A 14,694-nucleotide genomic window follows, 5' to 3' on the forward strand; every position below is an offset into this window, starting at 1 on the left:
GAATCCAAAGCATTTTTACTCAGTCTTGTCTCTGTTTCAGGCAGACTCCAGATTCAAGACCACCACTGACAGGATATATTTCCACGTCATTGCTGTGACTAGAAGGAAAACGCCTCTAAAAGAACAAATAACTTCAATTCATTCGTAGTTAGATTTGTATCACCCGGTTATGGCCATAACTTTCCTGGTGGTCTAAGTGAGTGACACTCCTCCTGCACACAAGATGATGATTTTTCTGTGATATTTGGTTTTGGTCTTGACTCAGTCTAGCCCTGCCTTGGTCTTGGTCTTGACTCTGTCCCAGAGCCCTCTAGTCTTGGGTATGTCTTGGTCTCGGTTAGTGTGGTCTTGACTGTATAACTACATCCCAGCAAAAAATGTCACTGTAAAACTATTTTTCAGAGAAATTACAGATTAAAAATATCAATATATTTAATGTATAATTCTTTAGCAAAACAGGCTCTCAAACAGGAGGATGTTATGGGCATCTCTTTCATTAAAAAGGGAGCAAAATGATTAATGAGAATACAGAGCAATAGAGACACATTAAAGAGTGGCAACACAGTTCAGATACAGTAAGGTTAACATTTTTCAGGTATTTGTCAAAGCCTTGGGTGTTAGAGAAAAGAGAGATACACCTGTTAAAACCTTAAGATTTTGAGATTAGAAAATGATTGAAAACATAAAGTAATGGCCTGTTTTTTTTTTGTTTTTTTTTACCAAATAACCATGATAGGATAATGCCCTTGGAGGTGTCACTTATTAGGATTTTATGGAGTCTGCAGACTGGGCTCATTGTGTTAATTTTTTTTTATTTCAAAAAGAGACCAAGATTTTCACACTATATTTTATTATTATTTTTAAACACAAATCATAAAAAACAGCTGTTAAATAATCACTGTTACATTTTCTATAATAACAAAGAAGATGCATAGTGAATCAGTCGAGTCTGAGGTGGATGAAACTGGCCCGCAAATATTCCCTTGAACTCAAACCTCAGTCAAAAGGATCTATAACTTCTGTGTGTCAAAGGTTTAAATGTTGGCTGTGGAAAACTCTTACATGTATGATTCTTTAAACATGACTTTCAGATATCACTGAGACATACAGGTGTTTACATAATGAGGCAGTGTTGAGCAGTTCTTCCAGTAGAATCCAGACGAAGCTCTGATTTAGTTCTTGTCAAAAAAAAAAACTCCTACAGCAGTCAGATGTGATCCTGATCCAGTCTGTGCTCCGCTGCAGTAAGAATAAAGAGGCATGTGTTTTTCTCCTCAGCAGCAGTGTGGAGTCCAGCGTGTTTGGGTCTCAGGCAGACATGGGTTCGTACGTGTGGAAGTGGATTCCCTTTGAGCAGGTGATCTTCATCACCGCTCCGTTCAGAGAGGAGTCCATGATCAGCCTCATCATGCCCTCTGCTATCAATGACGGCCTGAGGACAAACGCACAGAGGATTCATGATAAGATGAGGCACACGCACACAACCACATTTTATGATGATCTCATTCAAATTGCAAGCTTGACATACACCTCCAATTGAAAAGAATAGATTTATAACCAATCCAATCCACTGGAGTGAAATCAAAACTGGATGCCAGGAAGAAGCTGAGTGTTTCAAGGCCCCTCATTTGTTACTACAATTGTTTGGAGAGACACTAATCAGATCACCAAATCTGACATTTAACTTTAAAAGAACCATTTGTTAGCGCATTAGTTCCCATATGACTTTGATTTTAAATGGGTCCATAATTGACTAAATGAACACCATGCTGCATGTATTGAAGAAGACTGGAAACTAGACATTGAGACAATACACTCTTTGTGAAATGATTTACTGAGGAAATAAATTAAGTGAGAAGTAGGCTCATTTCCCAAACACTTCTTTTTGCAGCCAGTGCAGCTGCTGGCCATTTCAAGTCAAAAGGATCTGACCGCCAAAGAAGAAATATATTCCATTAAATCATGAGCGAACTTACTGTAACACTCCGAACTTGGTCATGCTGCGTTTGAAATCATCCTTGAACTTGACAAATTTTCCCATGTTGTCCTCGTCTTCCACCGAGTGCAGCAGAGGGGTGTCCACGAAGGCGGGACACAGGACGTTGATCCTGACACCGTACTCGCCGTAAGAGGACGCATCCTGTGAGAACAAAGATTAGCTCCATGCAGTAAATCCTTTATTGTCCTTTGTTTCAGTTACTCTGCGGATTTGTCTTACCGCCATCGCTCTGGTGAAGCCAATGACTCCATGTTTGGTTGCAGTGTAGACGGGCTGATGAGGAGAATGCAGGAAAGCTGAATAATAAAGAACAAGAGGAGACAGAAAGACAAATATGTTATCAGCAGAAAGACAGTAAAGAGAAATCAGAGAGCCTGATAAATGACATTTTCTCCTTTTACTCTAAGTTTAGGCTTGGTAAGAAAAAGCCGCACAGTAAAGTAAAGTCTAAGTTTACCTGAAAGAGAATTTTGGAATCATTTATTTTGATTTCCAGTAGAAATCCATTCCTCTGTGTGTGCTATATTGCTCAGTGAGCCATGCCAGCAGTGCCTTCATGTAGCAGGATGCTCTGTGAGCAGCTTCTGTCTTTGCTTTGTTCTGCTGCGTTTTTTTTCCTCTGTAAACTCAGCTCAATAAAAAATGGATGAATATTCAGTCAGCTGAAACACTGAAACATCTCCATCTCCATGTCCATATCATGGTCTGTACTCATATTTAAGGGGGAAATGTGTATGCTGTTTGAGGTGTACTTTCTCTTGCAGAGGTTATGTTTTTTTTACTGCAATACCACTAATGGCCACTGGGGAAACCCGCATGCAAAACTCAGCAGTGGAATAGTATTCAAGTGTTAATAAAACATTCATGTCCACATCTGAGTGAGACAGAGAACTTAAGGAATATATTTCTCCACTTCCAAAGAATGATGTTCTTTGTTTCTCATACATTAAAAACGAGGTGCATTGCACATTTCAGTAAAACGTCGACATGCTTTATATAAAAAAAAACTTCAATCACGTGTTCACTTGACCTCCAATTATACTCCTTTCCCTTTGTTCCTTTGATGCAGCTTCTCAGTGATTTTTGTTTTCTTTTTGAGAGTCCAATCAGCTGTTTTTGGTTATCATTATTTCTGAGTATGGCTATGAGTATTCACAGCAGGCCGATAAGTGCAAGCACATGGTGGATGATGAAATTGACAATTCCGCCCCAGGGATAAGTTTCAGGATTTTGTAAAAGCTGAATTCCTCTTAAATGAAAAAAAAACTTGTCAAAACAGCTTCATGGGAAAACTTAAATCACAAAGATGAAGAAAAAAGGCAACCTTAGGATTATTGCCTCGTGCTTAAAAGCCTTTGCCAACCCTTTAAACAACAAGCAGCCTTATAGTGCTACAGTACATTTGTATTTATTCATTCAATTCAGTTCATTAGTAAAGGGACCATGTACAATATTAAGCCCAAATGTTGCTATTTGGTGCATTGAAGAGTTAGCTTCAAGCTAATTTTCAACTGCAGTCTGTTGGCACATACTTTAAATTAAACTTAAACATCACACAAAAACACATTAACCACATTACTAACGACCAAACTTTTCTACTTTGAGTGACAGAGAGCTTGACAAAAAGTCTGCAAGTATATATTTAAAATATGCAACCACAAATTACACCCTCAGTTGCAACGTGCAGTGGAGATTGTTTCATGATATGATTTTTGACATATGATGATGATGAAGTAAAAAAAGAAAGAAAAGAGAACAGAACAAGGCTCAAAACACTTGTGTGATTTGAATCTACAACCAAAAGATAAATAAACACACACGCACACACACAGAAAACAATATGCTCGGCCGTGTCTGGACAAGTCCTTTTTTGTTATTGGAATGGGAAATACAGAATCACTGCATACACACACACACACACACACACACACACTGCATACACACACACACACACACACACACTGCATACACACACTGCATACACACGCATACACACACACACACTGCATACACACACACACACACACACACACACACACACACACACACACACACACTGCATACACACACACACACACACTGCATACACACACACACACACACTGCATACACACACTGCATACACACACACACACTGCATACACACACACACACACACACACACACACACACACACACACACACACCGCATACACACACTGCATACACACGCATAAACACACACACACACACACACACACACACACACACACACACACACACACACTGCATACACACACACACACACACACACACACACACCGCATACACACACTGCATACACACGCATACACACACACACACACTGCATACACACGCATACACACACACACACACTGCATACACACGCATACACACACTGCATACACACGCATACACACTGCATACACACACACACACACACACACTGCATACACACACACGCTGCATACACACACACACTGCATACACACACACACACACACAAGGCATACACACTGCATACACACACACACACTGCATACACACTGCATACACACACACACACTGCATACACACACAAACATACATTGATGTTATCAGAAGGTTGATAACTTTATAATAATCTTTTATAAAAAAGGAGCTCAGGAAGTCCTCTGGAATCTAAAACCAAGAACACACAGCTGTGAAAGAAGCATTCAGACTAAAATAATAGCCTTACTGAAAATCCATACAGCTCCAAATTTCCTGCAAACTTAGTGATATATTGGATGATCTATGACTCGGATGCTGACACATCTGGCTGGAGATGTTCTGCCTGATTGGTTTATGGCTGGGTGGCCGATCTTGACAAATGTTTTCTGTTTAAAATGTTTTTTTGTTTTGTGTCTTTTCATGTTGTATAATTATGAATCTTTGTAGTATTTGTATGAATGGCTGCTCGCTGTTTGTCAGAAGCTTTGTTAATTGTGCTGCTGCCTGTCTTGAAAAATAGATTTGAAAAAAATATATCATTTTTTAAAATTAATTTTATGCTTTTCATCACAGGTTCTTTCTTACTAGCTTTTACCAAAAATAATACCATAACATTTAACTTAGTGAAAAAGAGATTTTCTATCTCAACGAGTTTGTCTGTTTTCCTGGTTAAATAAAGGCTACTTTTTGTTGTTTTTGCAGAAACAAGCTGAAAATAAACCAAGAAAAGATGTATATCCTGCTTTTTTCGTATTGTACTGTATCAGCAAAAGTTCCCATGAGGCGTGTGTACCTCTCTGTCAAGACTAATATTTACAGTCTATGGACTAACCACACTGTCGTTAAAGTGTAGTAAATAGTTTCTCAACAGTTAAAGAGGTTAAATCTGGAACACGGCTCTACCTGAGGCGCTGATACGTTTAGTGTCGTTGACAAATCATTAATCTGCGAGAGTGAGAGTTGAGAGAACTTCTGCTTTGGCACTTTGACTGGCAATACCAAAAATAGATCAATAACAACACAGCTGCTTATTGGTGCAATTGGTAATGTGACTCTGCAAGAAGAATCACCACTGTATAATGAAGAACAATGAAGCTTTGTGTGTCTCCTCAGATTACAGGTTTTGCATACCTGGATTGAAAGTCTTGGCCCAGAAAGACTATGCAAACCAAAAAAAGGCAGGTGTTGTATTTTGAACAGGCATTTTCAACTTGTGTGTGAAAGCAAGAGAGAAGGTGGTGGACAGCAGTGAACATGTTGCAGAGGAAATATTCTGTGTGTAAAAAAGGATGAGCTGCTGAAGCTGAAAAAAAAAACATGATTACAATGAAAATTCCAAAACAGGAAACCCTGAAAGAAATGCAAACGAAAAATGCTGCACATCACATAAACACTTGAATAAACGTGGCTGCAGTGGAGTGTTTACACACGATGATGAATTTGCATCTTTTATTGTCTTGCAGAATGTTTTGGAGAAGAATGGGCTTATTCTTAACAGCGATGGAAGTGATTATCCTGATCCAGTAATTCCTGTTCTAGTTACAATCTGCCAACTTTTTATGAATGTTTTTTTTCTTGTGTTTCCAAAAAAAAACCACACACAGTAAAGGATAAGGGGAACTGTTCTCATAAGCTTAAGAAATTGATCTCCTGGAACATTTTGACCTAAATGTACATGCGTCTCTGTAAAGCTCAATTAGCTATAAATACACTTTTGAGACATTTACTCAGAGATGAATAAAAAGCAATGTTCAATTTCTCCCTTCTTCTTCCTGTTTTAAGTGCATAAAAAATAACTGGTTTTGTCAATGAGGTTTTGCAGCTTTGAGGAGGACGCTCCTCTTCAACAAAAAGGTACATTTCTGTAAGACACGTTTATGAAATGATGTTGAACCTAAATAAGTACAAATATGACCCTGATTTAAAAATACCAGAAATCTTGTTCAAGTTTTGATCCTCATAATGTTTTCAACTGTATATGTTAATCATTTTGACAGTTGTTGTGTTGAGAAGTTATTGATCATGTATTTTACCTGCCATAGAAGAAACATTAATTATTGTGCCTCCTTCCTTGCCGTATTCTTTACTCATGTGTTCCAGGCCCAGGTAGGTCCCTTTGATAACAGAAGTCTGCAAAGACAAAGATACAACATTGTCACTGAAGTAATCCAAAAGTGCAGCAGCACGCAAACAGGAAGTGAAACTGAAAGTAAAAAATGTGTGAAACCACTGATAGGTGAAGAACATCTGCACAGTCAGCTCACACAAAGAATAATATCTGAAAAAACCTGACATAGAAGGAATACTTTAACTGCACAGCCATCAAATAAATGTTTTGTCATATTAAACTACCCCAAAGCATAATAACATGTTGTTATTTGAAGTCCTGACACAAACAAAAAGGCTTACAAGTGCAACAAGATGTGTAACTAATGCAAAAAGATATTCATGCAATCAGCACAAAGGTCAGTCAAGATGAAGTATGCTGCCAAAGATGTCCCAGAATTCATAAGGAAAGAGCAAAGAGTGCCAGAGTTTTTGTTAACAGGAATGTCTGGTATTTCAAACCTGGGCCCTACTTCATATTTTAGGGTTTTTTACTTAAAAATTCAAGATTGATTTAAAAGACATTTTTTTGGCCTTTGCCTTTGGTAGAAGAGAGAGCGCTGGAGATACAGGACATGTGGGGAGGAAAGAGTGGGAGAAGATATGCACCAAAATCCTGTTGTACAACTGAGAATGAGGACAACTACACAATGCATGGTATTACAAAGAGTAAAAAGGTGGAAACCTAAGATAGAGCCCTGAGGGAATGCAGCTGATAACTGAGGAGGAATTTCCCTTTAGAAAAAATCTCGAAAACCAACCGACCAACAAACAAACAAACAAACAGAGACAGACAAAATCACAACTCGTACATGTTGCATTCAGCGCTAACCCACAGTGAAAAGTGTAACTACTACTGTTCTGTTTTTCAGCACCTGGACAACTGTGTAAACTGAAGTGAACTCTGCTTTGTTGAGTCATGGGGTTATGAGCACACATAAGAGACAGGACATGTTTTTGCACTGCATGAGGCTGAGCTGCCTGCTAGGTTTCTACTCAGCAGGAATGTAGTAGTAAGGGCCTGGGGCTTGGTGGTGTCATGAAGGGCTAAGGGGGAGGTCTCTTCATGTAATGAAGGAGTCTGAGGAAGGGGGGTTGCTCTCGGAGTAGCATGAGCTGAGGGTCCTTTAAGGGAGCTGCAACATTAAAGGTCAACAAAAAGTGAACCCACTGCAGCACAAACAGTTCAAAAGGTCATAACATTAACCATCAGATTCAAATTATTAAAACACAATTACATTCAACTGAGTGCAATTCATATGCCTATATATTTAAGGGGCAATAAAACTGTAAATAAAACACTTTTTGGTTTATTTAGGTGGAAAAGGGGTGTATTATATTATTCACAACGACTACTTTAAAGCCGTATATGCACAGCAAGTTATCTATTTGTTGACTTTCTGAGCTGAAACCCTCACTGCATGCTCCATGTGTTACCTGTGATGGAATGCTGATTAGAAATCATGTTATGACGACCTGACTGCTAAGATATTGCATGATTTTATCTTATTTTCATCAAGATGCTACCTCTACCTCCAAAGACTCATCAGTTCAAATATGTTTAACTCAATATTTTTTTAGAAATGGACTAGCAATAGGGCATACCACATGGCTTGGTTAAATGTCGACTACTTGTTAATCTTCACAACAAGGAATATCATCAACTACAAGCAATCATTTAAATTGTTTTTCTTTTCTTTTTTTTTATCTTGACTTAAAATGCACCTTTCAGTCATGCCCAAAAGTGAAAACTTTTCCTCTGACTCAAATGTTCTCCGAGAACAAGACAACAAATCACTCTTTTTACTTTCTCTGTAAAACACAAAGGACATTGGGTAAGCATTAACAATTTATCAGAAGTAACTTTATTTTGAAATGTATTCAAATGAAAACAGTTCATATCTTCATGTTATTTCCTTGGCTATCATTTTGAATAAAGCATATAATAGTCAAACATATCCCTCTACACATGCCATAGGCTATCCTACCTGAGAAACAGCATATTCCATTGTCCTATTTTGTGGTGTAAAATAAATCTTACTGAGGTTAATAAAACCTCATATGTAGTAAAAAATATCTTGTTTTGCGGTGAAATTAGTGTTTTAGCAGAAGGTGTAAACACTTGCAAGGAACAACAAGTCACAAACTGTTTAGGAGCTGCTCCCCTAAAGATCGGATCCTAAAATCGCCCCTGCTCCCAGGAGTGTTGGGGGGTTCAGATTTCATACAAACTAATTTGTGCAAAAACCCCAGATCACATACACAATTCATGAACTAAAGATAGATGGTGTTTTCATGAATTGACTTATCTGTGATTTATTATTTCTGGCTGTATTAATAAACCTGACTTTTTTTTTTCTTTTTTTTTTTTTAAAATCTCACCAGGTTGACTTGGATGGTCTTCTCCCAGTTCTTCTCATTGTTGATGCCGGCGTTGTTGATGACGATGTCCAGGCGTCCAAACTTGTCCACCGTTGCCTGGAATGCATCTGTTCAACACAGACACAAAGCCATCATGACATGTCTTAGCACACTGACACAGTGTTTATGAACAGAAAAGAAAATACTTCATTGTCTCAAAATTCATAAACATGTCTTTGACTTGCATGTGCACATGTACACTATTTAAACAATATCAACATATCTGTGCTAGATTCTTTTTGGTACTCATGAGAAAGACAAAGACCATTTTCAGAGTGGAAAATGTCACGGTTTAGAGAAATGGTGAATTCCTGAGCTGGAATGGAGTTTAATGAGTGTGCACTGAAAGCCTACCCTAATATCATTATTTGCTTTTTATGTTCATGATACAGAAGTGTATCTATGACAGGCCCTGATAAAATCACCACTTTGTAATTTGAGCTCTAATCAGTACACCTGTTTTCAAAGTTGAATTCCCGACGATGTCCGCCGGGCATTCAGGGCATTGTTTGAACTAGCACCATCACATATGTACCACAAAGTTGGAGATTTGATCTGAACTACTGAAAATACTTGGCACCTGGAAAGACCACACAAGGGTGACAGGACTTGACAGTATTGATAATAACGTAGATTGAAATCAATACAAAACATAGTTGTTTTGTTATATTAAGGCAGGTGTGTTGCTGCAGGAGGATTTGTGTGTGGGGCAGCTGGTCTCTTTAAATCATTTTCAAAGTAGATTACGTAAAGGCATTGGAGGAAGCAGCAAGTTGTAGATGCTTTGATTTTCTGTTTTGTGTTTTATGTCTGTAACTTTGTTGAACTGTGCTGCTGCCTGTCTTGACCAAGACCACTAAATGAGATTCTTAATCTCAATGAGGCTTTTCCGGTTAAATAAACAAAAAGACACCATCAGCAAAAGTAGAGAGGAAGGTGAGACCAGTAAACACAGTAAACAGACATCAGAGAGAAAGTACAAAGCAGCTATATGTGTAACTTCAGCGCAGCTTGCTCACTCTGTGCATGTTTCATACAGGGCTCTGGCTACTTGTAGTCCATTTAATGTCCAGATCAAATGATTCAGACATTTGTGCTAAAACATGCTGCTTCCCTGAGTATTGTTTGGAATAGTTCGGGAGTGTAGTGCATGCGTGAAAAGGACAAGCAAAGGTGGTATTTATATTTTTGTGTTTCTTACAATGTGAGTCCACTAAACAGACTACAGCTTGCATATTTGGGGAAAAAATGTCCGTGCTCCGCCAACAATGAGGAGGATCAGTTTCCTGCAGAGTTCAAGCCCCTGTGTTTTGTTTCTTTGTGTATGTTGCCAACTGACTTAAGACATGCTGACAGTTTGTATTCAGTGCAGACGGTGTGACTGAAGGGACAAATGTTGTGCTCCAGGAAGTTGTTTATCTCCGTGTGCGAGCGGTCGGACATAAACAGCAAAAGGGAAAAACCAAGGAGGTGAAACCCACATGTGTCATCACCTGCCACATTCCTCACCTGGAAACCCGCAATTACAAACACACACATAGCTGCTTTGAGCAGCCTCATCTGCAGGAAATGTGCATATTTGCACGTACAAACATATGGAGACAATTGCCGCAGTGTGCATAGCGCAGAGATTCATGAAAACATATATACACACAGTTTATCTCTTACCCCCTTCACACACACACACACACACACACACACAGACAGACAGACACACACACACACACACACACACACACACACACACACACACACACACACACACACTTTCATTGGCACCATACAGACTAATACTTTGCGTCCACATAAACAGGAGCACTATCACTCGGTTAGCAAAAACAGCAAACAGCATTCCTAAGCCGTTAGCCTGCAGGGATCTTCTCTTCAGTGTCAGACAATGAGACCTTGTTCCTCTCTCACTCACCATTAGATACACTAACTCACTTATACATACTTTATGTACTTCTTTTTGTCGTTCTCACCCCAACACATACACATCAACACACAAACACAACAGCACTGACTGACATGCAGAGAAGAAGAAGAAGGCATGTGAAAAGCAGCACTTACCATTTGTTTTTTTTTAGGATATGAGAATGCCTCTACGTAAAATTCTGCTCCCAGTAGAAACCTTGGGAATGGTGACCTGAAGTAATCCTAGCCTGAAACCAGGTTAACCTCAGTGTTGGTTGTCTGTCAATCAATCCATTTGCCGAAACTGCTTATCCCATTCAGGGTCTCGAGGTGGCTGGAGCTGATCCCAGCTGTCATTAGCGCCTGGTTTCCTTAGGCTAATGTCATTCTGTAGATGCTCTTTAAACTGGCAGGATTATAAAATCATATATCCTGATGAATATAATTATTAAGTATGTAACTGAAAATTTGACCGTATTTACATAAATAATCATGTCTTTTCGGCCAGATTCAGAGTGACACAGACGCTCTCCAGGAAAAGTTTCAAATGTGTTCCAAAAGTCAGCCTTTGTAGGCTTTTTAAAAAGTCACTTCCTCATTCATTACTAGCAAGTGTAACATGAGTAGGCCTTTTTTAAACATGCTGTACAAGGCGTTCTGATATTAGGTACACATCAAACTGACTGATTAAATCCCTTTGTTTCACTAAAGCAGTTTGTGTGAGTTAGTTGTGTTTTCAGACAGTCTCTTGGACAGTTTTACCTCTCAAAGCGTCTCCATTGGACACATCACAGGGGATAAAGGTGCAGTTTCCCTCTCCAAACTCAGCATCCAGCTGTGCCTTGCATTGTTCTCCGCAGGTCGCGTTTAAGTCGACAACGGCCACCTGAACAAGACAAAAGAAAGTAGATTCAGACACTGAGACGACAGAGCAAGAGGAAGTCAAGGGTGCACCCTTGGTGCAATAATCTGTCATCGATATCTGCAGAAAGTTAATGGAAGGCAATTGCGGTGTACTTTTTACTTCATCTTTCAGGGCGACCATGTGGTTTGGTGTTTATCAGGAAGTGTCTGTGAGCAGCTACATTTATACCATAGTCAGTCTAATTTTATGTAATGTGAAACAAGTTCTCAGACATTTCCTTCCTTTTTTGCCTTTCTTACGGTTGATATGTATGTTTCCTTTCTTCTGTTTAACTGCAAGAAATAATGTTGTTTTATATCATATCATTATTGAAATAGATTATAGGTTACATAGTGTACTTCTACGATTCATCATAGCGTCAAAATGTATAAGGGGAAGTCTTAGACGTGGGCCCTATGATTAATGTTTTTTCTTTTTTTTTAACATTTAGGGGTCTAATTTCTTTTACAGTATGTAGTAACACTTTTTGAAATGTTCTGCAGTTTGCCTCAGCTGGCAGCTGTGAAACAGGTTTGGCTTGTTCCAGAGCTTTGAGGCTTAAATTGCAAACACTCTGTCAAGCTGAGTTCTCAGCTGTGCCTCAGGAAAACATAAAATACCTTTGCTCAAGGACCTAGAGCTGCGTACTGGCTTCCACAGTATGTGACAAGGGCGTCAGATATGTAGTGGGGAGAGGAAAGAATAGTCTTTTATTCTGAAACATGCAGTACTAGGAGCCAGTGTAACGAGGCTAAGATGGTCATAATATGGTCAATTTTCTTGGCTTTGGTTAAAAGTCTAGCATCTGAATTCTGTACAGTCTGGAGCCAATTAACAGATTTTTGTTTGAGGCAGGTGAAGAGGCAGGTGGAGGTATGTAATAAGGTCCCTGTGCATTTTAAGGATAAAATACATCCTACTTAGCAATGTTTCTAAGATGATATAAACAGGACAGCACTGGTTTTGTCGTGTGTTGCTCAAAGCTTAAGTAGCTATCAAACCAAACTCCCAGTTTTGCTTTGCAACAGGCCTAATGTGGCCCAACAGGGATCCAGCAGATGGTAGGATTTGTTTTGATGTGTGCTTAGAGGCAATTATGAAAATCTCAAGTGTGCTTTGAGTAAAGCTACAATTTTTTTTTTATATCTTATAGTTATGTTGTGAACTCTGCAAGCCAGGATCAGTGTCATTAACTGGCAGGTAGATCTGACTGTCATCAGCATAGAAGAAGTTAACAGCATGTCTATGGCAAATATTTATATATACACTCAGCATATATTTATATTTATATATGTGAATGTACAGAGAAAATAGAATGGGTCCCAAAACTAAGCCCTGAAGGACACCATACTTTACAGGGGCAAAAGATGACGTGGTTACCAGTAGCAACAGAGAACCTCCTGTTACACTCCCCATGTCTGTTTAACAGGTATGAGGAGAACCACTGTATCATAGCCCCCCAAAATACTCAATCCATCCCTAAACAAGTCATGCAAATTGATGTAAACCACTGTGTCATGTTGACCTCTTTGTTTGAGTAAAACATACACATTTTGGTGTTATGTGACTGTCTGTTTGTATTAATTCTGTTCAATTGTTAATTGTGAAGCACTTTGTGACGTCTGTTCTTGAAAGGTGCTATATAAATAAACTTGACTTACTTACATAGTTTAAATCAAAAACTGCTGTTGCAATCAATTTCTTTAAAGCCTTTGGATTCCATTGACATAATTAGATATTATACCTTACAGAAAACGTGAGTTGTTGCCTATAGCTGCTTGGATTGTTTGTGTTGGAATTTAAATAGTTAGTTTGGATCGGACACAGTATTTGTGTATTGCACAATACAACTTAATAATCCATCGTGGCAGCTATACACCAACATCACTCTGGTTCTCTAAGGTAAAAGTTTTATTTTTGTTAAGGTAGTGTATAGTGGCTTTGAAGACAATGTTAATGTTATGTCTGGCTCTAAAAAAAAGGCCCTTACTGAAATAAAATCTGGTGGTGATACTTTCCGTAATGTATTTGTTTAGAAGAAGAATCAGATTCTAGTAGATTGAGTCCATGCAAGATGAGTAAATAAAACCACAGCAGACAGTTTCGGCCCACTGACAGTCAAAGCACTCAGATCAAAACATGTTCAGCCAAGCCAGTTGTACAAGAGTTATGCAGAGTCAATCAGTTACTTGAACACAAAGCAGGAGAGCTTAAACACTCAACGTTTATATGATATTTCAAAGTGCTAAAGTAACTGTAAAAACAGGGAAAACTTCTTATTGTGAAATGAGAGCAGACTGAGCAGCACTGACCTTAGCTGAGCTCTGTAGGAGTGACTGGACCGCCGCTCTTCCGATACCCTGCGCCCCCCCTGTCACCAGAGCCACCTTCCCACTCAGAGACATGATCCCAGACCAGCTGCAAAACACCCAACACGCGTCCTCCTTCTGTCCCCCTCGCACACTGTGTGTTCCCTCTCTCACTCTTTACTCAGAGTGTCACTCTGTTTTCTTCTGCTCTGTGTATTCATGCACCTATCTGCTCTCTGAAACTCAAGCTTTCTCACCCCTGTGTGTGTTTTCACTCTTTTAGCTGAGCTGTCTTTTCCCTCCCTACTCCCCCCCCCCTTTCTCATAGCTTATCAGTCTATACAAACAAAGAGTGAAAGAGAGAGAGAGAGTCACACCGACTAAATAAACTCTGCAGGATAATAATTACAGGTTTTATCCAGCCTGTTGTACCTGCCCTCCTGCCTGCCCTTACTTCCTTTTCATCCCCTCCTCCCTCTTTTTCTGCACTCCTTTGCTCCTCTTCATCTACCCATCTGAGCTCTTCACTTGGTCACTTTAAATAAATACCTAAATATCTTTAAGAAGGC

The 14,694-nt window shown here is 39.1% G+C and overlaps 1 protein-coding gene and 1 long non-coding RNA gene across 2 annotated transcripts; both read right to left on the bottom strand.

Annotated features, from left to right (window-relative positions):
• Positions 1 to 833: 833 nt before the first annotated feature.
• On the bottom strand, positions 834 to 14,403 carry hpgd (15-hydroxyprostaglandin dehydrogenase). The gene is made up of 7 exons (XM_061048788.1): positions 14,129 to 14,403; positions 11,675 to 11,798; positions 8,960 to 9,066; positions 6,505 to 6,601; positions 2,219 to 2,295; positions 1,977 to 2,140; positions 834 to 1,432 (listed from the first exon to the last, which is right to left on the bottom strand). Exons 1-7 carry the CDS (start codon positions 14,219 to 14,221, stop codon positions 1,309 to 1,311), a joined length of 786 nt encoding a protein of 261 aa, XP_060904771.1. The 5' UTR covers positions 14,222 to 14,403; the 3' UTR covers positions 834 to 1,308.
• On the bottom strand, positions 3,079 to 4,080 carry LOC132982348 (uncharacterized). The gene is made up of 2 exons (XR_009674700.1): positions 3,946 to 4,080; positions 3,079 to 3,898 (listed from the first exon to the last, which is right to left on the bottom strand). It is a non-coding gene; the product is annotated as an uncharacterized LOC132982348 (long non-coding RNA).
• Positions 14,404 to 14,694: the final 291 nt, after the last annotated feature.

The sequence above is a fragment of the Labrus mixtus genome, chromosome 2 (assembly GCF_963584025.1).
Source record: "Labrus mixtus chromosome 2, fLabMix1.1, whole genome shotgun sequence".
In the NCBI taxonomy this organism is placed as follows: domain Eukaryota; kingdom Metazoa; phylum Chordata; class Actinopteri; order Labriformes; family Labridae; genus Labrus; species Labrus mixtus.